This window comes from Scylla paramamosain, chromosome 5, assembly GCF_035594125.1.
Source record: "Scylla paramamosain isolate STU-SP2022 chromosome 5, ASM3559412v1, whole genome shotgun sequence".
Taxonomy (NCBI): domain Eukaryota; kingdom Metazoa; phylum Arthropoda; class Malacostraca; order Decapoda; family Portunidae; genus Scylla; species Scylla paramamosain.
The window spans coordinates 20,797,820-20,820,822 of record NC_087155.1 but is presented as its reverse complement, the minus strand read 5'-3'; the positions used below and the strand labels follow the sequence as shown (position 1 = coordinate 20,820,822).

Genomic DNA, 23,003 nt, shown 5'->3' with positions numbered 1-23,003 from the left:
TATATATTCCCTCCAACATTAGTAACTTAACAGTACTTACTAGTAAACAATTTAGTGGTGTAATCGTCCATTGGCTGAGATGTTCACTAGCTGAATTATAGCTACCTCAATTGTCCACTGGTGTAATTTTGGTCGAATTAGTCACTGGTTGAAGTGTTATTCGTTCAGCTGTGCGGTCACCCCTTACAAAGAATGGCTGATGGTAAATTCAACATACGTCTACGGAAAATATGTACCTCGTTTTGATGTCGTAGAGCGCTGACCTCAAGGACCCGCTCACTGAAATCCTTCTACTTCGTTAAGTCAAGGGAAACAAGATCTACAGACAGAAAGGTAAACTATCTTAAAAATTGGAAACGCATTGACGTACATACACTTGTTAGTCTGGTGATGAATGTTGTGTGTACTTACTAGATAAATGACAAGGAAGAGAGGAACTGAACATAAAATACTCAGAGGTGGGGAGTATGCTTCACAGCCTCACAACATTTCAACAGGACGAGACGGAAGAGGAGGAGGAGGAGGAGGAGGAGAAGGAAAAATAGATAGAAAAAAGAGGGGAGAATAGAGATTGCTACACAATTATGACTAATCCTGAGAGAGAGAGAGAGAGAGAGAGAGAGAGAGAGAGAGAGAGAGAGAGAGAGAGAGAGAGAGAGAGAGAGAGAGAGAGAATAATGTGGATCCCTCAGTCAGATTACAAGACAAACACTCATTTACAAGTACAATGCTTACATGTGCTTCATTGTGTGTGTGTGTGTGTGTGTGTGTGTAGTTAGTCATTCTCTCTCTCTCTCTCTCTCTCTCTCTCTCTCTCTCTCTCTCTCTCTCTCTCTCTCTCTCTCTCTCTCTCTCTCTCTCTCTCTCTCTCTCTCTCGATGCTAAGAGAGAGAGAGAGAGAGAGAGAGAGAGAGAGAGAGAGAGAATGACTAACTACTCTCTCTCTCTCTCTCTCTTTCTCTCTCTCTCTCTCTCTCTCGATGCTGAGAGAGAGAGAGAGAGAGAGAGAGAGAGAGAGAGAGAGAGAGAGAGAGAGAGAGAGAGAGAGCAAACTTTCAGTTACGTAAGAAAAAAATCAATAAATCAATAAAACCTGTTCTCGACTAACAAAATAATGATGATCTTTAGAAAGTTGCACTGCGCGAACCAGAGAGACGCAGAATGCCAACAAATGTCAACTGTCACGTGGCGTCGCAAAAGGTAAACAAACATCAGCTGTTCATATGTCGTTGCGTGTGATGCTCAGCGGTCAGGCTAGCAAGCACTTCCTACACTTATTTTCTGTTACCATACGTAGATGCCTTATGGAAGTCTGGTATCTTATTTCATAGTGTTGTGATTAGTGAGTGAAGCAGAAAAGTGTGTTTCTCGCAAAACGGACCCAGAATACCTCCAGACACATCCAGACATCCCCAAACGCCCCTAAACACACTCAAAAACTTTCAAAACATATCCAGAATAACCAAACACACTCAAAAATATCCAACATGGACTGAAATTCCTTCCCAATGCAACCCGTACACACATCGAAATCTTCCCACGCCAATGGATTTAAACACAGGTTTCTCTAGCTTAAGCTTTTCACCTGAAAGTTTTCTAAAAGTATCGACGTGAGCCTAAAATCTTGGGACATCCTTTCTTCAGTTACCAGCCTTCATCCACTACAGGGTAAGGTGTCAGTGCATGTTCCGATTTTACTGATAGTTTTACAGTACTCTATATGTTACAGTGAGGCTTATTTGATACTTCCCAGTCATTATAGGTACTGAAAAATTTGTCTAACCATGAGAGGTTTTCACTGGGACATCCATCTTGCAGTTTCCAGTCTCCATCCCATGCAAGATAAGGTGGCAGTTATTTTGATTGTATTTATATTACAGTATTGTATATATTCCTTTGAAGCTTATTTGATCCTCCCTTTCCCTATTCCTTATAGAAATATTGAGAAAATGATCTGAAGAGGAGATACATGTTTAACCAGGAAAAATCTTTGATGAACTTGACAATCAATTCCCTAGCTGGGAAAACACAAGTACCTTAGATCCTTCCAACCTTTATACAAATACTGAGAAATTGATCAGGTGAGATGAATCTTTAACTACGAGAGGCCTTTGCTGGATTGGGAGAACACAAGGACAGCACCTTAGACATCAGATACACATTACTTGTCAGGTTCCAAGGTCATTTTAGTGCCTCTGATACTTTGGGTCACTTCAATACATGCATACAATATAGGTAAGTAAAGTACCATTCCTCTGCTGGTGTTACTTGGTAAAGCTACATCCTTGAGCTAACTAGTTCTTAATTTGGATAATAGTGAAATAATATTAGCATTTTCATCTGAAGACTAGATTAAATTTCCATTCATGTAGTTCATTAATTTTACTATTTATTTCTTCATTGTGTAGGTCATGATTTGAAAATGTGTTATATTTTGTTGGGAAATAAACAGTCAATGTATTAGTGTCTGGAAATTAGTAAGGTAAGGTTATGTCCAAAATCCACCTTACTTCTTTATTGCCTCAGTATTACCTTAATCTTGTTTCACCATACTTCAGACTCTGCTGTTGTTATTTGGTTAAGTTTCATCCTCAGCAATACACAGTCCTAACTCATTTCCCATCTGCAATGTTAACTTATCATTGTTTCATTATTTCAGACCTTCCTCAAGATGGTGTTCCACGCAGATGACTCGTACACTATTCTACCTTCACATTTCAAGCCTCGTAGAATCCAGCCCGGGAAGCGAACCATCTTAGTATCCGTCTTATTATCTGTTATGCTCCTGATGTCTCAACTCTTTCGAGCTCTGCAGCTGAATCATCCACCACAACTGTTAAATGGTCACTCAATTGAGGTAAGAATTAGCATGGAGGTATTACAGACCACTAGGTAGACAGTTACTGATCATTTCAGCTTAATAAGGTAAGACTGCCCACAACTCCTATTTATGTTTATGCATATATATACAGTAAAGTTGAAAATTCAGTTGTTAGCATCAGCAGAGGTGTGCTTGATATGATGGTAAAGAGTACTTTTAAACTAAGTCTAATGCCACTCAGTGACCTACTCTCTGTGATGCTATAAATAAAGTTGTGATTTTGAATCTGAAATATAACAAATGTGTTCTATTGTAGGCAATACCCCAGAATGACCTTAGTAAGCCTTACCCTCCAGATACTCATTCCATTACTTATTTCGTCATAGCTTTTGTCATTCCAAGCATTTAGACGAGTTGACCTGCTAGACATATAATCAACCATAATATCCATATCAGTTAGGGGATACACTTGGCCATGTAATGGGAGGTTCAGTTTGTTGCATGTGAAAAGTCCTTAGCTATTTTGGCCATGAGGAAATTATATTTCAGTGACCAAAGATATAATGATTCCATAAATTATCTTGGAAATTGACAATTGTTTATGGTCCTAATGTCTGAGGTCCTGCACTTTATATCTTTGTGTCAGGGGTTCCATTCCCACCCAGGGCACCTCTCACAGCTAAGAAAAATATTTATGCTACCTTCCCATCAATATCTTGTGTTTCTGTGATCTTTAAAGCTGAGACCATATATGGCTGTTAGGTAACTAAACATGACACTTTAGGAAGCTGTATATGGCAGTTATGAGACATGGTAGTTACACAGTACTTGGCAAATTAAAATTGGCATGTTTAGAATTATTAGTCATACAAAGTTACAGTACACAATCCATATTTTACCTTCCCGTAATCCTTAATTGCTGCAGACTTTCACAGTATGAATTTGCTGCACCAGTACTATTATACATTAGTGATGTCATGTTACAGTTATAAAGATAGTCATAATAAGCACAGTAAACCCTTGATATAGTAAATTATTTGGAGTAAGGGCACTTTGTTATATCTGATGAGGCCTTTATGTAAATTCAGGTTGTTATATAATAGGAATCATTCAGTGATATATATTCAAATAGTGTTACTTTAGTCTTGGCTGCACTCAACCACTTTAAGCCAAAATCAGTTCACTCTATGCAGCAACTGTTCTGGAAGCCCTGGGATTTCTTATTTCCACGTTTTGTATCAATCAATAATTAATCAAATGTGAGGGTTGTTTCAGTTGCCTTAAAGTTTCATTTTAAACAGTATTCATTATGTCAGTGTTTGTTATATCAAGGGTTTACTGAACAAAATAAGAAGTTACACTCACTGTCAAGATGACAGTGTGTGGGCTCAAGGAGACGAGCAAAAGGAAGACGTGAAGTGAGAGTCACCTGTGTGAAGAAAGAGGTGAGAAGTCATCAGGATACACTATGACACTTCACTATAAAATTTTAAAGCATACCAACATAAGGTCCAAAAAATGCAATATTGGTTATAGATGCACTTCCACCCCACCAGCCATTAGCTATGAGCCAGCTAGTATTGCCTTCCACACAACTTATATAATGAATTGATCATTCATTTTGTTCCTTCCAGTCACTTACAAGTCTAAATGAAGAGGCAGAGGTGCAGCCTTGTGTCAAGACTAACCTGGGAGCCTCCACCCATGAGGCAGATTCTCAACATTCCTGCCACCACCTGGCTCCCCCTCGGGGATTGTGCTCCCTCATGCAGAATTTATTTTTCAGCAGTAAACCCCAGACTTGCCAGCACCAAACTAGAGTCACCTTTTGTGCAACAGTAAGCAATATCTCTACCATCTTTAATGCACAGTACATATGAGTATGAGTTAGCATAGGGAAAGAGGAGTGCACCAGGAGACTGGACAAAAGTTATCATAATCAAAATTTACACCGGGAAAGGTAGTAGAAATTAATGTGGAAATTTTAAAAGTATATACTTAGGAACATTGATTAGTCATGTTCACCTTGCTATCATTCACTATCTGTATAGACATGCAAACATATAAAAAAAGGGAGGATCTCTTTTTTTTTTTCTTTTTTTATGAAAAATCTCTTAAGGTGAGTACGAGTTCCACAATCTTTAAGAGTTGTACTCCATATTTTAGTTCTATAATGTAGCATGCATATATATTTTTCCTTATTTTTCAGGTATCTGGACACATCTCATGTGAATCACCAGCCCTGTGTGCTTCACTGTTGCACTATGTTGGTGTTTTTGATGAGATAGAGGCTAGAACAAAATGGAAGCAAATCAACCCTATACATCTGAAAAAGAATATTGAAAAGGAAGTTACAAAAAAGTCTTATTTTGGCTTTCTGTTTATAAAATGTACTAATGAATCTATGGATGAGAGAGAGCAGCCAAATTATTCAGAAGATTATGTGCATGAAAATGTTGAATCATACACTCAGTTGTTCCTGTATCCCAAAAAGAACACATTTAGGATGAAAGTCTCAGACACGGTTGTATATCCAAACATAAACTTAGTAATGGTTGACTCCCTATCACGACCTCATTTTTACAGATCACTTCCAAAGACCATTAAATTCTTTGAGGATTTGTATGGCAGAACACATCGTGAGATATTCGACTTCCAGTTTCTCCAGGCAGTGAAGCCAAGGACATATGAAAGTCTGGAAGCACTCTTTTCTGGGCATGTCAATAGGACTGAGATTCCTTTTGGAACTTATGACATTCCTAAGAGACCACTGCCTGTGTCTGATCTTTTAAAGCACTATAAGGAGAAGGGCTTCAGGACACTCTGGCTGGAAGATCTGTGTTGGAATTGGGAATGGGGTTTAGTAAAAGATTTAAAAGTTATAAATGATTCTGATAGCTATCCTTCCTGGGAAGTATTCAAGAGTGCACTAAGGAAAGCAAACATTGACTCCATTGACATGACATTAGCTAGTTGTGACATACTTGAAGTAAATGGCAAGAAAGATCCATTTCACAATTTGCCTGCCGTGTGTTTCAATGGTCGGTATCATCATGAATACTTGTTGGAATACCTACAGTTATATCAAAAGGATGCCCAAAATACCAATCAACCTTTTGTCACCTTTACAGTTACTGATGTTGCTCACGATGAAACAGGAACACGGGTGCAAACTCTGGATGATTCACTAGTCAAGTACTTGAGCTTTGCCAGAAACCTGAAAAATACCATAACCATTCTCTTTTCTGATCATGGAAGTACTTATGGAAAATTCATACAGTCAAGTCCAGAAGCACACGTTGAGACTTTCAACCCATTCTTGTTCTTAATAATGCCAAAAAATATCCAAGATAATTATGGTGCTGGTCTAATGAAAATACTGAAAAATAATGAGAGAAACTTAATCAGTTTGATTGATGTACACAATATGCTACTTCATTTGATTGGAGTGGAAGGCAAAATTCTAGACAGAGATTTTGCTCAGAAGTATTCAGTTCCAGGTGGACTACTGAGTAGCATATCTCCTCACAGAACGTGTGAGGACATTCCTCTGCTTCAGCCAAACCTCTGCATTTGTAAGAACTTTGAAACAGCAGTGCAGCCGACTCAGTTTCACATGGCACTTGCAGATTTTGGTATTGGTGTCTTAAACAACATGATCTTGCAACAGCATAAAAAGAATAGAGCTGTTGGATTTGGAAACTGTAAGCCACTTAAAGCATATGAGGTACGAAAGGTGCTTGAAGTGAGGCTCTCAGTATATCTCATCAGATATAAAATTGATGTGCTTGTCAATGGTTTTAAGGAAATGAGAGAAGATAAGGAAATATTCTTTCTCACTATAGAGTCTGACTCCAACAGAAATTCTCTACGACTTGTATCCTTTGAGCGTATCAGCTTGTATGGAATCTATTCGAGATGTCGTGATCAAAATGTTGAACTGAAATTGTGTGTTTGTAACACTAAAACTCAGGGACAAAATGGCGGATTTCTTGGCTCTGTGATATTTGGAAATCTTTTAGAAAATTTCAGTTTCATTGGAAGTAAGAAAAGTAATTCACCAAGTCTGAATGAGTTGCTTTCTCAACCAGTGTTTGGCTTGACTCCTAAAATTGATGTTTCTTACCCTGAGACTAACCCTTGTCTCTTTACATTCATTCATAGCTACAAATCAGGATTAGTTCTATATGCTGTAAATCACTGTATAATACATCACAACCTTAAACTTATCATAGAAGCAGAAAACCTTAATTTATCTTGCGAAAACAGTCCTCAGTATTCATTGCAACCTTCCGATATCAGAATGTTAGTTGCTGCTACTGTGGCCAATCCTAAAGTAACATGGCATTGGAATCACAGAGTTAGAATTCAAGATTTCTCCTAGTAGAATTTTTGATACCAAATAGTACACTAGTACAAAAAATAACTTTATATAAGTAGTAATGAGATATGTGATAAGATGGTATCCAGTGGCAGGAAAGTAAGTAATCAAAAGCATGTCTTGGGGAAAACCAGAATAAGATTTTGACTTCTACACACAGGAAAAACTTTGGGCTGAACATTAATAGTTTTTCTAATCAACTCACTAAGGAGATTGTTAAAAAAAATAGGTAAATAAATAAAAAATGGTGAATGATATTGGTCATCAAAATCAAAATACTTTCCATCTCATACTTTCTTACAATTTTCTGTGTATAATGAAAAAAACATGAATTATTTTTACTGTATTATATAATACAGTAAAAATGCTCATGTGATTTACTTAATTCTACATGAGTTATATCATATTTTTTTATATTGCAAATATTGTATGTTAGCATGAAATGGCACAGGACTGGGAAAGGGCAGCTTCAGCAATATAGTTACATTTTTAAAACAGTTATCTAAAGTTTTAAGCTATGAGAGAGTATGGCAAGGGATCAGATCCCTGGCAGGACACTTACTGTATGTGACATCTTACCATAAGCCTCATGGTACAAGTGGATTCTAATTGACTATGAGTGTTGCACCATTACACAGTATATGATAGAACAAGGATGCTTTTCCCTTTCTCAATTTTGCCCCATAAAATATGGACAAAATTTGGTACATAATTCATGAGATATCCTCTTGCCACTGGACACCACGTGTGTGTGTGTTATAAGACATAACAGTTCATTATATATATATATATATATATATATATATATATATATATATATATATATATATATATATATATATATATATATATATATATATACATATATGTATATACGAGTATATATAGCATTCTGAGTTTGTATAAATGGCGTTACTACTTATATATGACCAAAGATTTTAATTTCATTCATCGGAACTGTACTGTAGCTAATGCCAAGTAAAGTTAGATTACAGTTAAGGAAACATGAATGAAGATGACGTCACATCATAAGCTGAAAATATACACATATGTAGGTATGTGAGAGAAATGTATGGAGAGGTCCATTTGTCAACATTTGCATCTGTGCAGTAACTAATCACTATGATGGCTCCAGTTATTCAGTCATTTAATTCTTGAGATCACATCTAAGCTTCACTGGTTGTGGATTTCAAGGCACGAGTATTGTGCCATAAGAGTGAGTGTGTGGCATAAGTCAGTAGATGTGCATGGTTCTATACTGTTTTTCATATGTAAGATCAGTTTGAGAGTTACATTTGGGTTTGGGTTTTACACAATGAGTATATCTAAGCTTCAGTTGGTTGTGGATTTCAGGGCATGTGTGTGGTGCAAGGCAGAAGGCTGTGTGCCATGAGCAAATATGCCAGGCTGTTCATTGTTGTTTGCATGTGAGGTCAGTTTTATTAAATGATAATTGGGTTTTGTATGATGATAGTATGTTTGTGTATCTTTTTCTGTTACAAATTCTGTGATGATTTTTAGTCTGATAATTGCATTCCAGTCCAATGCTTGGATGTTCCCACATCACATGAAATAAACACTGATAAACACTTAAAGGTTATTCTTTCTCTACCCTACACTGACATTCTTTGTAAAAGGGGCAGCCAAGGTAAGGTGCCAATGTGCACACAGTCACATTCTTAAGCATTCCCTCACATGTTGCCTGTAGGTCTCTAGAAGATAAAGGACTGATGCTCACTGTTCCCACTACAGTTGCATAGCTTAAGGATGAATTTGTTTTAATTCTTTTATAGAGATTAATTATTTTTTGTAATAAATCTATTGTTACTGACATCATGGTTTTTATTTAGGATTCCCTGCAGTGCACTACCACAAAAGACACATCTAAAAGTTGCTTAAATAAAATATCAAGGATGATGAATGTGAACAATCCCAAACTAGTCACTATCAGCATCAAAACTGTGAAATAAACGATAGATACTGAAATCAAGAAGGGAGTTAGACAGTTTTGGTTTTGCAGATAGTAAACACTGCATGAAGTATGGAAAATAGAACACAAAAAGCAAGAGAGAATATTTAGAGGGTGAGGTTCCAACAAGGGACCAAGAAATTATTAAACTTGACAATATATATATAATCAGAAACACTGGTATCAAGTGAAACTGATTCACACATGTATAAATGAGACATTTCAAAATTCTATGAAGTCATAAGAATTAAAACCTACCATGTGAGCTGCAATTATCACCCATCAGTCTTCATCACCTTGTTTGAATGGCCTCATCCATTCTAATGGGCTGCTTTTGAGGGTCTATTATTTCTCAACACAAGTATTCAGGCACAATAAAGAATGCAATACTTTGTTTTATTTTTAATGTATATTTAAATTTACAAAACTAAATATATACCTTTGTACTGTACAAACATATAAAATTAGAAAAATAGTCTAAAGTACAGAACACATTAACTGTGATGTTAAAAGTTCATCCATAAATCTTAGTATCACACCGAGATTTCATCAACAGGTGGCAGGTAAGACAAGACAACACAATATTTTATATTATTAAAATACAGAGATGGTCCCAAGCCTCCTAATTCAATACCTTTTAGGTAACTTTTACAATATGCTGTGGAAGTAGTCTTCCAACTCTGTCATGGTGTGCAGCTGCCTTCTGTCCTCCCTGTCACAGAGGAAGTTCACATTGACACAAATCTTTCTGTACCTAAGCTGAATGATGATAGATATACCTTGTTATAACAAACTTAATTTCCATCACTTAAATCTCAACAGTAACCCTTTATAGTACTGGCAAAAACAATGTTAAAATCTAAAATCTGCTTTTTCCACTTTTACAGTTGTAAAAAATTTTGATTTGTTTAAAGTATGCTTTTGAGATAAAATCTACTTCTCCTGGCTTCCATGATGACTAAAGCATTTTTTTTCATTTCAAACATTTTTTTCTTTGTCAATAATATAGAAGTAAAAGGACATAATCGTAACTGAAAACTTATCCATCTTTCTTTGTCTTGCTTGTGCACTACTATCTAAAAACCATCTACTCTCTTCTTCTTTTTCTGTTTTTTCGAAGTACCTTTAAATTTCAATGATGCACTTTGACTACATTCTAGCATGGCTGCTGAAGGATAGCCAGAAGTCTCACAAGGTTCAGGACTTGGCTCACTTCTCACTTGATATAATGTGCTAAGTCTGGCAGACACATCAGTGAGATCAACAGGAGCAGTGTGATACTGGAATCCATGTCTTCTTATTGCTGTTGGAATCCCTATTAGATTTGAAAGCCTCTTATCAAAAGTTTCATGTTGCTCTATCCCAGCTTCCTCCTCACTGACACTTGAATTATTTTCACCTAGCCACAAGGATGTTATTTTGGATGATAAAAAATCTTCACAGCTTTTTATTTTGTTTATCTTCAAATCTGCAATCATGTCTTTAGGAAGGAATTTATTAAGACTGTCCCCAATGACAGAGTCATTTGAGTGTATAGGAAGATCACATGAAGGATCTGCAATAGGATCTATGACATAGGCCTCCATTAAGGATTTATTCCAAGCTCCTGCTCTACTGGACTTTGATGACCAATTACTTTTGTACTTTTGCACCTGGTCTTTCAAATTCCATATATTGCTGGTCCTTTTATGGAAACCATTGTCATTACAATCTGAAGATATTTCTACTTTATAAGTTCTCTTATGGCAGTTATTTTCACTTTTTTTAGTGTTAGGGGATACCTGTTTGTTCTTGCAAGTTTTGGAGGAACCTAAAATTTGCATAGTGTTAGTTTTATCATTCAAATAGTTAAGCTTTATTTCTGGCAGACCATCTAAGATTTTTTCAACATATCCACAAGATGGTTTATTAAGTACTTGATGGAAGAAACCAGACACATCACAATACTTTACATTCTGAGATGACCAATTGTGGGTACTGACCTCCACAACATCTCTCTCCCACGTGCTAAGGATAGCTTCACCTTGCTTGGTTTCAATGCTTGTAGCTGAATTACCTTTTGTTTGTAAAGTCTGAAATGGATGTGAAAATATGTCCCCACTATTATGCAATGAAATAAACAACAAGCTGTCATTTTCAGCTGGATGGGACAGGAATGCCGTGCCCAGCCACATACTCTCTTCCAGCCTCTCCTGCACCTGATTGGTGAACCACAGACGATGGGAGTGAGCAAAAGCAGCTGTGTCACGAATGGTTGGAAAATGGTGAGGCACACCAACACCATAGCACTGCTGCCTTCCACACTCCCACTCACTACAAATCACACAGACTTCCTTGTTCTGAGTGCATGACAGCATCAGGATTTCAAGAGATTCTAATTTTTTTAATGCTGAAAATGTAGGTCTTTCTGGTAACATGTGTCTCCAGTGCATAACTGGAGTCTTTGGCTGACGGTCATCCACAACATACACACTCTCATCCATTACTATGTAAACATGTGGCTGGTCAATACTTGGGGCAAAGGAACAAATGTTCTCATGAACTGAAACATAATCCTTAACTTTCTTCAAGTCAAATAAAGGTCTTTGGGCATCAGGAGGTTTCCTTGTATCATACAGCCACAATTGCCTTTCATTCCTAACATAAAGGTAAAGAGGATGTCTACCAAAGTCACAACTGAATATCCTTGCTGATTCATTCTTACTATTTTTACTTTGTTGGCAGTGTGTCATCCAGAGTGGCTCCCTGGCTTCAGCTTCACAAAGGGTGACTTCCCCAGAAGCAGTGACTAATGACCACAATCCAGGCACAGCACCACTCAGAGCTGCATCTGATGTTAAGGAACAATCAAAAGATTTCATTTTGTCTCTTGAAAATCCTGGCTGTCCCAAATCTAACAGATGCACTATGGTGGGGCATCTCACAAGGACATGAACATCGTTATGAAGTGATTTTGATACGACCTGGTACACATGGTCAAACAAAATATCATCCCGTTTTTCCAGGTGAAAAAATGGATCATCTCTTATGGATTCATCCTTCTGATAATACCTACCAGGCCTCAACCTGGAAGCTACCACTGCCTGCTGTTTATCACTGGTTAGATCCACATGTACTACTGTAGTCTGATCACCAACCTCCACTACATCAAGACGATTCCCAACAAGCGGGTGCTGAACACAACTGTGTGAGTATGACCTTTGTGGATGAAAGAGAGGATAGGAAAACTGACAAGTTGTCCTTAAGGGAAACTCCTTCTGAACATCCTTCACTGTGGTAAAGCATGACCTTGAAGGTGTTCTGGAAGACTGCATCTGGAAATCTGAAGATATTATAAAAACTATTATTGTGGATAATACATAGTGTAACACAACTTTCTGCAGATATTGCCAGAAATTAAAGTATGGATCATTCTAGGTGGAAAATGTTCTATGCACATATGCATTTTGAGGTGTTGTTTAGCTGTGGAACGAAATTCAAGAGTGACCTGGTGACAGATACAACTGCCTGGTTGTTCATGTATCAATGGTAGGACATGTAGGCTTGGATGTCTGTTGGTGAAATTGTGAATAACTCAGTCATGATTTCTATGAGTTTTGGCACCATGAGTGGCACCATGTACTGCCTGCCCGAGAAGAGAGTAGGAAGCAGTGAGGCTAGCAGTAAGTCAGTTGATTGCTAGTCAGTTACACACAGTTTTTCTCCAAGACAGTGACAATGAATACATTCAGATTGCACTGCATAACTTAAAAGTAATGTTTAGTGTGTGGACATGGTGTTTCTCCGCCATGGTTACCTGCCCGGCCTAGCCGACGTATCTGTCACCAGGCCACACTTGAATTTCACACCAGCTAAACACCTGAAAATGCATATGTGCACAGAACATTTTTGACTTCAAATAGCCTGTACTTTCACCTCTGGCAGTATCTGCAGAAACTTGTGTTACACCCTGTATGCAAACATAACAAATGTGATAGTACAATATTTGCAACAACCCCAATGAACACATAAAAGGAAATCCCAGTCCCTTTCAAGAAATTTTCTCATGAAGAAAGGCTGCTGCAAGTGGAAGAGATAATAATGAATGCTGATACTGTGATAAAAATTAAGATGTGGTAATGAAAAAGGCAATGGAAGCAGATGATGTAGTATAAGAAAGGCATCATTGATGACAAACACAATAACCAACATCCATTGCCTACATATTGATGATCACCTTTATATTGTGCGGGGGTGGCAGTGGCTGGCCCTATATTGCCCCAATCTGGGTAGCTGTAGTGAAGGTCCCTCCTCCTGCCTTCCTTACGTGGGCCACACTTGGGCCAGACAGGTGCTGTCCATTGATTCCCTTCCATGTCACAGAGCTGAGGATTACAGAACATTAAGATCTAGATAAATTAACAGATAATTTAACTATAAACTAAGACTCATCTATGGTCTGACGATTTTGAATTGAGCATTTGGGCATTGTCATTTCCAAGGATTCCCCGACATGCAGTGCTGCCAAAGCTTGTACTAGGCTAATTATCAGATTAGAGCCTATATGTCACTGAAAACTCCCCACACACCACCACTCCTACACCAGCCTCAGAGTCCCCATCTGGGGAGGGGACCATAAATGTCCCTAGGTCGGACTGCCTTTCTGTCGACGGCCCTAAGTGTCTTGACACCCCCCTCAAATTTTTCTTCATTAACTTCTGCAACATTCACAGTCTACGATCTAATTTTCAATCTGTAGAACACCACCTCTCCTCTTCTAAATCTCATCTTCTTTTTCTCACTGAAACTCAAGTGTCTGAGGGAACTGACAGTAGCCCCTTTTCTGTTCCCTCCTACTTTCTCTATCTTCATTTTCGATCCAAAGCTGGATGCTGCGTTTATGTGCGCAATGACTTAACCTGCTCTCGTGCCCACGCTCTTGAATCTTCTGAGTTTTCCACCATCTGGCTACGACTACATAGTCACTTTCAAACTAAATTTATCTGTGCTGTATACCTTTCACTTAACTCCTCTGACTATAAGAAATTCTTTGACTACTTAACTTCCAAAGTGGAGCACATTCTTACCCTCTTCCCTTTTGCAGAGATCTCCATTCTTGGAGACTTCAATGTTCACCACCAGCTTTGGCTTTCCTCTCCCTTCACTGACCATCCTGGTGAACTAGCCTTCAACTTTGCTATCCTCCACGACCTAGAGCAATTGGTGCAACACCCTACTCGTATTCCTGACCGTCTTAGAAATACACCCAACATTCTTGACCTTTTCCTGACCTCTAATCCTTCTGCTTATGTAGTCACCCTTTCTTCTCCATTGGGCTCCTCTGATCACAATCTCATATTTGTATCTTGTCCTATCACTCCAATCTCTCCTCAGGATCCCCCTAAGCGAAGGTGCCTCTGGCATTTTGCCTCTGCTAGTTGGGGGTACCTGAGGAGGTATTCTGCTGATTTTCCTTGGAATGATTACTGCTTCTGTGTCAGAGACCTGCCTTTGTGTGCTGAGCAGAGGTGATAGTGTCTGGCATGGAGGTGTACATTCCTCACTCTTTTTCTCGTCCTAAACCTTCTAAACCTTGGTTTAACACGGCTTGTTCTCATGCTATACATGATAGAGAGGTGGCCCACAAAAGGTACTTAAGCCTTCCATCACCAGAATCTCATGCACTTTATATTTCTGCCCGGAACCATGCCAAGTCTATTCTCCAACTAGCCAAAAACTCCTTCATTAACAGAAAATGTCAAAACCTTTCAAGATCTAACTCCTCTCGTGACTTCTGGCATCTAGCCAAAAATATCTCCAATAACTTTCGTTCTTCTTTCCCTCCTCTATTTCAACCAGATGGCACCACTGCTATCACATCTATTTCTAAAGCTGAAGTCTTCGCTCAAACCTTTGCTAAAAACTCTACCTTAGATGATTCTGGGCTTGTTCCTCCCTCTCCTCCACCCTCAGACTACTTCATGCCACCTATTAAAATTCTTCGCAATGATGTCTTCCATGCCCTCGCTGGCCTAAACCCTCGGAAGGCTTATGGACCTGATGGGGTCCCTCCTATTGTTCTCCGAAACTGTGCCTCCGTGCTTGCACCTTGCCTAGTCAAACTCTTTCAGCTCTGTCTGTCAACATCTACCTTTCCTTCTTGCTGGAAGTTTGCCTACATTCAACCTGTTCCTAAAAAGGGTGACCGTTCTAATCCCTCAAACAACCGTCCTATTGCTTTAATTTCCTGCCTATCTAAAGTTTTTTAATCTATCCTCAACAGGAAGATTTTTAAACATCTATCACTTCACAACCTTCTATCTGATCGCCAGTATGGGTTCCGTCAAGGCCACTCTACTGGTGATCTTCTGGCTTTCCTTACTGAGTCTTGGTCATCCTCTTTTAGAGATTTTGGTGAAACTTTTGCTGTTGCCTTGGACATATCAAAAGTCTTTGATAGAGTCTGGCACAAAGCTTTGATTTCAAAACTACCCTCCTACGGTTTCTATCCTTCTCTCTGTAACTTCATCTCAAGTTTCCTTTCTGACCGTTCTATTGCTGCTGTGGTAGACGGTCACTGTTCTTCTCCTAAATCTATTAACAGTGGTGTTCCTCAGGGTTCTGTCCTGTCACCCACTCTCTTCTTATTATTCATTAATGATCTTCTAAACCAAACTTCTTGTCCTATCCACTCCTACGCTCATGATACCACCCTGCACTTTTCCACGTCTTTTCATATACGTCCAACCCTTCAGGAGGTAAACACTTCAGGCAGGGAAGCCACAGAACGCCTGACTTCTGATCTTTCTAAAATTTCTGATTGGGGCAGAGCAAACTTGGTATTGTTCAATGCCTCAAAAACTCAATTCCTCCATCTATCAACTCGACACAACCTTCCAGACAACTATCCCCTCTTCTTCAATGACACTCAACTGTCCCCCTCTTCTACACTGAACATCCTCGGTCTGTCCTTTACTTATAATCTGAACTGGAAACTTCACATCTCATCTCTAGCTAAAACAGCTTCTATGAAGTTAGGTGTTCTGAGATGTCTCCACCAGTTTTTCTCACCCCCCAGCTGCTAACTCTGTACAAGGAGGAGGCAGTAGACACCTGCTGAAACGATAATTACTCCCAGTGAGGTCTAAAGCACTGTTCAGGGGGTGCTGTGAACTTATCATTAAACCCAGCTGTGACCTCACTGAACGTTTCCCTTTGTGTCTCACAACACAAGGGGGCAGTCACAGCCTGCCCTCTAAAGACAACTTTCTTCCTCCACACAAAACTACAAGCACCTAATAACACACACACCCTTCACTCAAAAATTTTTAAATCATCATGGCGACTCCTACACCAGCCTCGGAGTCCCCATCTGGGGAGGGGACCATAAATGTCCCTACGTCAGACTGCCTTTCTGTTGACGACCCTAAGTGTCTTGACACCCCTCTCAACTTTTTCTTCATTAACTTCTGCAACATTCGCGGTCTAAGATCTAATTTTCAATCTGTAGAACACCACCTCTCCTCTTCTAAACCTCATCTTCTTTTCCTCACTGAAACTCAGGTGTCTGAGGCAACTGACAGTAGCCCCTTTTCTGTTCCCTCCTACTTTCTCTATCCTCATTTTCGAACCAAAGCTGGATGCTGCGTTTATGTGCGCAATGACTTAACCTGCTCTCGTGCCCACGCTCTTGAATCTTCCAATTTTTCTACCATCTGGCTACGACTACAGAGTCACTCTCATACTAAATTTATCTGTGCTGTATACCTCTCACCTAACTCCTCTGACTATAAGAAATTCTTTGACTACTTAACTTCCAAAGTGGAGCACATTCTTGACCCTCTTCCCTTTTGCAGAGATCTCCATTCTTGGAGACTTCAATGTTTACCACCAGCTTTGGCTTTCCTCTCTCTTCACTGACCATCCTGGTGAACTAGCCTACAACTTTGCTATCCTCCATGACCTAGAGCAATTGGTGCAACACCCTACTCGTATTCCTGACCGTCTTGGAGATGCGCCCAACATTCTCGACCTTTTCCTGACCTCTAATCCTTCTGCTTATGCTGTCACCCTTTCTTCTCCGTTGGGCTCCTCCGATCACAATCTCATATCTTTATCTTGTCCTATCACTCCAATCCCTCCTCAGGATCCCCCTAAGCGATGGTGCCTCTGGCGTTTTGCCTCTGCTAGTTGGGGGGACCTGAGGAGGTATTTTGCTGATTTTCCTTGGAATGACTACTGCTTCCATGTCTTTGTGTGCTGAGCGCATAACAGAGGTGATAGTGTCTGGCATGGAGGCATACATTCCTCACTCTTTTTCTTGTCCTAAACCTTCTAAACCTTGGTTTAACACAGCTTGTTCTCGTGCTATACATGATAGAGAGGTGGCCCACAAAAGGTACTTAAGCCTTCCATCACCAGAATCTCATGCACTTTATATTTCTGCCCGGAACCATGCCAAGTCTGTTCTCCAACTAGCCAAAAACTCCTTCATTAACAGAAAATGTCAAAACCTTTCAAGATCTAACTCCTCTCGTGATTTCTGGCATCTAGCCAAAAACATCTCCAATAACTTTGCTTCTTCTTCTTTCCCTATTCTATTTCAACCAGATGGCAATACTGCTATCACATCTATTTCTAAAGCTGAACTCTTTGCTCAAACCTTTGCTAAAAACTCTACCTTGGACGATTCTGGGCTTGTTCCTCCCTCTCCTCCACCCTCTGACTACTTCATGCCACGTATTAAAATTCTTCGCAATGATGTTTTCCATGCCCTCGCTGGCCTAAACCCTCGGAAGGCTTATGGACCTGATGGGGTCCCTCCTGTTCTCCGAAACTGTGCCTCCGTGCTTGCACCTTGCCTAGTCAAACTCTTTCAGCTCTGTCTGTCAACATCTACCTTTCTTTCTTGCTGGAAGTTTGCCTACATTCAACCTGTTCCTAAAAAGGGTGACCGTTCTAATCCCTCAAACTACCGTCCTATTGCTTTAATTTCTTGCCTATCTAAAGTTTTTGAATCTATCCTCAATAGGAAGATTCTTAAACATCTATCACTTCACAACCTTCTATCTGATCGCCAGTATGGGTTCCGTCAAGGCCACTCTACTGGTGATCTTCTGGCTTTCCTTACTGAGTCTTGGTCATCCTCTTTTAGAGATTTTGGTGAAACTTTTGCTGTTGCCTTGGACATATCAAAAGTTTTTGATAGAGTCTGGCACAAAGCTTTGATTTCCAAACTACCCTCCTACAGTTTCTATCCTTCTCTCTGTAACTTCATCTCAAGCTTCCTTTCTGACCGTTCTATTGCTGCTGTGGAAGACGGTCACTGTTCTCCTAAATCTATTAACAGTGGTGTTCCTCAGGGTTCTGTCCTGTCACCCACTCTCTTCTTATTATTCATTAATGATCTTCTAAACCAAACTTCTTGTCCTATCCACTCCTACGCTGATGATACCACCCTGCACTTTTCCACGTCTTTTCATAGACGTCCAACCCTTCAGGAGGTAAACATATCACGCAGGGAAGCCACAGAACGCCTGACTTCTGATCTTTGTAAAATTTCTGATTGGGGCAGAGCAAACTTGGTATTGTTCAATGCCTCAAAAACTCAATTCCTCCATCTATCAACTCAACACAACCTTCCAGACAACTATCCCCTCTTCTTCAATGACAATGAACCGTCCCCCTCTTCTACACTGAACATCCTCGGTCTGTCCTTTACTTATAATCTGAACTGGAAACTTCACATCTCATCTCTAGCTAAAACAGCATCTATGAAGTTAGGTGTTCTGAGACGTCTCTGCCAGTTTTTCTCACCTCCCTAGCTGCTAACTCTGTACAAGGGCCTTATCCATACATGTATGGAGTATGCTTCACATGTCTGGGGGGGTTCCACTCATACTGCTCTTCTAGACAGGGTGGAATCAAAAGCTTTTCGTCTCATCAACTCCTCTCCTCTAACTGACTGTCTTCAGCCTCTCTCTCACCACCGCAATGCTGCATATCTAGCTGTCTTCTACCGCTATTTTCATGCTAACTGCTCTTCTGATCTTAATAACTGCATGCCTCCCCTCCTTCCACAGCCTCGCTGCACAAGACTTTCTTCTTTCTCTCACCCCTATTCTGTCCACCTCTCTAATGCAAGAGTTAACCAGTATTCTCAATCATTCATCCCTTTCTCTGGTAAACTCTGGAACTCCCTGCCTGCTTCTGTATTTCCACCTTCCTATGACTTGAATTCCTTCAAGAGGGAGGTTTCAAGACACTTATTCATCAATTTTTGACCACTGCTTTGACCCTTTTATGGGACTGGCATTTCAGTGGGCATTTTTTTTATTAGATTTTTGTTGCCCTTGGCCAGTGTCCTTCCTACATAAAAAAAAAAAAAAATCTGTCCATGTATGGAGTATGCTTCACATGTCTGGGGGGGTTCCACTCATACTGCTCTTCTAGACAGGGTGGAATCAAAAGCTTTTCTTCTCATCAACTCCTCTCCTCTAACTTCTTCAGTTAGAGTTAGTTAGTAAACTCTGGAACTCCCTGCCTGCTTCTGTATTTCCACCTTCCTATGACTTGAATTCCTTCAAGAGGGAGATTTCAAGACACTTATTCATCAATTTTTGACCACTGCTTTGAGCCTTTTATGGGACTGGCATTTCAGTGGGCATATTTTTTTATTGGATTTTTTTTGCCCTTGGCCAGTGTCCTTCCTACATAAAAAAAAAAAAAGACCATAGTCAACACATATCTACTATATCTACAGGTCTCAGGTACAATCACCTATGCAACATAAGCAAGACAAAAAAAGCAGGGTTGTCAATGAAGCCATAAAACTAATTCTCCATATTAATGTAAATCATTCCAAATAACAGATGCACTGACCTAAGCAAGATCCTGAATAACATAGCACATAATATTGATGGGCTGGCACACCAGCAGAGTGCAGCTTCTGCTGGACACCTAGGTTGTCAATCCTGGGTACCAGGAAGCCCACCAGGTGAAAGAAGCAGGTGAGAGAATGGATTTTAATACAACCAGCTCAAACTTAAAACCCCTTACTTGAATAAAACCCCACAACTCCTTAATGAAATCTCAGTAACTATTTATAAGAGCAATTCCAATATATAAGAAAGGCAGTAAAACAGATTGTGCAAATTATAGAGGTATATCCCTGTTATCTCATGTTGGAAAATTGTATGAAAGAATAGTTGAGAAAAGATTAAGAACCTGTGTCGAGGAGAAACTAGGAATATGGCAGTATGGTTTCAGGCCCAATAGGAGCACGACAGATCTAGTGTTCACTTTAAAGATGATAATGGAGAAGAGTTGGGAGTGGAGCATTGATAAATATGTGGCTTTTATAGATCTGGAAAAAGCCTTTGATAGAATTAGAAGAGATTGCTTGTGGAGAGTCTTACAACATCAAGACTACGGCATAAACTCTAAACTGATACGAGTAATTAAGAGTATATATAAGAACACGGAGAGCAGAGTCAAGAACAGAGAGCTGGAGAGTGAATGGTTTAGCATTAAGACAGGAGTGAGACAAGGGGGAGTGCTCTCTCCTTTGCTATTCATTATATACATGGACAGATGCCTGAAGGAAGTGTGTGTAAGGGAGGATAAAGAGATCATGCTGGCCTATGCAGACGATGTCGCTGTCGTGACAGGAAGCCAACAAGATCTTCAAGAGGCCATGACAAGATGGAATGATGTCTTAAATAGGGAAGGAATGAGAATGAACAAACAAAAAACAGAAATAATGAAAGTTGGCAGAATAAAGGAGGAATGTAATATTTACATAGAAAACGTTAAACTGAAGCAGACCGACAAATTTTGTTATCTGGGAGTACTTTTCGACAAGGAAAACAGACAGAATATAGAAATTTTAAATAGAATACAGAAGTACAATGCAAATGTCAGTGCATTGTATCCCATACTTAAAGATAAGAATATTCCAACAAAAGCTAAAACAATAATATTTACAACAATACTAAGACCAGTACTTCTATATGGGTCAGAAACTTGGACACTGACAACAAGAACATCTTCACAAATACAAGCAGCAGAAATGAGAGTTCTGAGAATGATCCGAGGTGTGACCAGACTTGATAGAATTAGAAATGAAGAAACCAGAGAGAGATTAGGGATAACATCTGTACTGAAGATAGTTGAAAAGAACAAATTGAGATGGTATGGACATGTCCAAAGAATGGAAGATACAAGATACGCAAGGAAGTTTCTGGAATGGGTTCCTATGGGCAGGAGGCCGGTGGGACGACCTAGGAAGCGATGGATGCAGGGAGTTGAAGAAGCTACTGAACGAAGAGGAAGAAATCTACAAGAAATAACCAGAGATGAGGATTACATGGATAGAGACCTTTGGAGAAGATTCGTAGAGGCCGGACACTGACAGGCATTGCCTACCTTGCGTCTGGTGAGAAAGGTGAGAAAGAGCAATTCCTATGATTCATTCTTTGTTTTATTCAAGTTATAACTTACCAGTCTTCGGTAATTGTCTAGAGTCCTTACCGGGCCTTATTACTGGTCTATTCACTTCAATTCTTTTACACATACCTTCACATGCACCTAAAACATCATTTTAAAGTGGGGGACAAATGCCCCCTTCCCTCTAGTCCAGCAAAATTGGGGACATGTGGGAAGGCGGGGTTTTTGGGTGGGGGAGACATAAATCAGCGAGCGATTTTCGGCCAGGTTAGGTTAGGTTAGGTTAGGTTAGGTTAGGTTAGGTTAGGTTAGTTAGGTTAGGTTAGGTTAGGTTAGGTTAGTTTAGGTTAGGTTAGGTTAGGTTAGGTTAACCTAACCTAACCTAACCTAACCTAACCTAACCTGGCCGAAAATCGCTCGCTGATTTATGTCTCCCCCACCCAAAAACCCCGCCTTCCCACATGTCCCCAATTTTGCTGGACTAGAGGGAAGGGGGCATTTGTCCCCCACTTTAAAATGATGTTTTAGGTGCATGTGAAGGTATGTGTAAAAGAATTGAAGTGAATAGACCAGTAATAAGGCCCGGTAAGGACTCTAGACAATTACCCAGTCTTCTTGTGACCTGGCCACTCGTGGAGAATTGGGGCCCTGGGCTAGCTGAGCCTGCGGCCTGCCAATCATGCATTTCTGATGCAGTCTTACCACGTTGGGGGTGCGAGAATACTGCCACGCTGCACAAGCAAGGATAATACCACGTTGAGTAACTCATAAAGGCAGGCTACGGGGCCCAGCCAGTCAGGGACCGCAAGTCTCCACGAGTGCAGTGACCTGTACCGCCTTACCTGGTATTCTTACCACATTTTCCTTTCCTTTCTTACATTTCCTTACTTGTTTCATTGAAAACATCGGCAAGCCTCGAGGGCATACAGAGGCAAGGCTTGCTAGAAAACAACCAAGCCAAGAACACAACTATGGACCACCTTCTTAGTTTTGCGCCCCACCTCCACTGTTTTCAAGAGGCTGTAGTTCAAGTTACACGGGTTTTTAAGGGTGTTTCTACGATTCCAGTGACATTTTAACAAGATTTCTAAATTATTAACACTCTTGATAACTCGGCTAATTTTCTCTTTGGCCTTTGAAAATAGTAGCGGTAAGAGAGCAATCTCATTACATTTATGTAAAACTAAGCACGTGCTCACTGATACCTTGAATAATACCTGTACTCCAAGGGCTGTAAATGTCAAGAGGGAACTACATCATGCTGTTGTCACAGTACAGACCACTTGTCTTGTGCTGTGCTGGGCTAACACCCCTGCTGGCTTGAGCTGCACGCCGAGAACACATTTCATACATGCTTGCCATGTTTTGCCAGCTGATCAGTGACCCTAAAACATGCGCCTTTTATA

At 39.8% G+C, this 23,003-nt stretch overlaps 2 protein-coding genes across 9 annotated transcripts; one reads left to right on the top strand and one right to left on the bottom strand.

The window, feature by feature from the left end:
• Positions 1-1,051: 1,051 nt before the first annotated feature.
• LOC135100644 (uncharacterized) lies at positions 1,052-8,797 on the top strand. 3 transcript variants are annotated; one of them, XM_064003728.1, is made up of 5 exons: positions 1,207-1,668; positions 1,937-2,235; positions 2,660-2,857; positions 4,456-4,659; positions 5,031-8,797. In XM_064003728.1, exons 3-5 carry the CDS (start codon positions 2,672-2,674, stop codon positions 7,203-7,205), a joined length of 2,565 nt encoding a protein of 854 aa, XP_063859798.1. In that variant the 5' UTR covers positions 1,207-1,668; positions 1,937-2,235; positions 2,660-2,671; the 3' UTR covers positions 7,206-8,797. The 3 variants fall into 3 exon arrangements, with proteins under 3 accessions (XP_063859796.1, XP_063859798.1, XP_063859797.1); XM_064003726.1 differs by lacking the exons at positions 1,207-1,668; positions 1,937-2,235 and adding an exon at positions 1,052-1,200; XM_064003727.1 differs by lacking the exon at positions 1,937-2,235.
• Positions 8,798-9,561: 764 nt separating this feature from the next.
• On the bottom strand, positions 9,562-22,988 carry LOC135100645 (uncharacterized). Of its 6 annotated transcripts, none has more exons than XM_064003729.1 (3): positions 22,878-22,988; positions 13,388-13,535; positions 9,562-12,493 (listed from the first exon to the last, which is right to left on the bottom strand). In XM_064003729.1, the coding sequence occupies exons 1-3, from the start codon at positions 22,944-22,946 to the stop codon at positions 10,248-10,250; spliced, it is 2,463 nt and encodes an 820-aa protein (XP_063859799.1). In that variant the 5' UTR covers positions 22,947-22,988; the 3' UTR covers positions 9,562-10,247. The 6 variants fall into 6 exon arrangements, with proteins under 6 accessions (XP_063859799.1, XP_063859801.1, XP_063859802.1 ...); XM_064003731.1 differs by having other exon boundaries at positions 22,803-22,983; XM_064003732.1 differs by having other exon boundaries at positions 22,815-22,983.
• Positions 22,989-23,003: the final 15 nt, after the last annotated feature.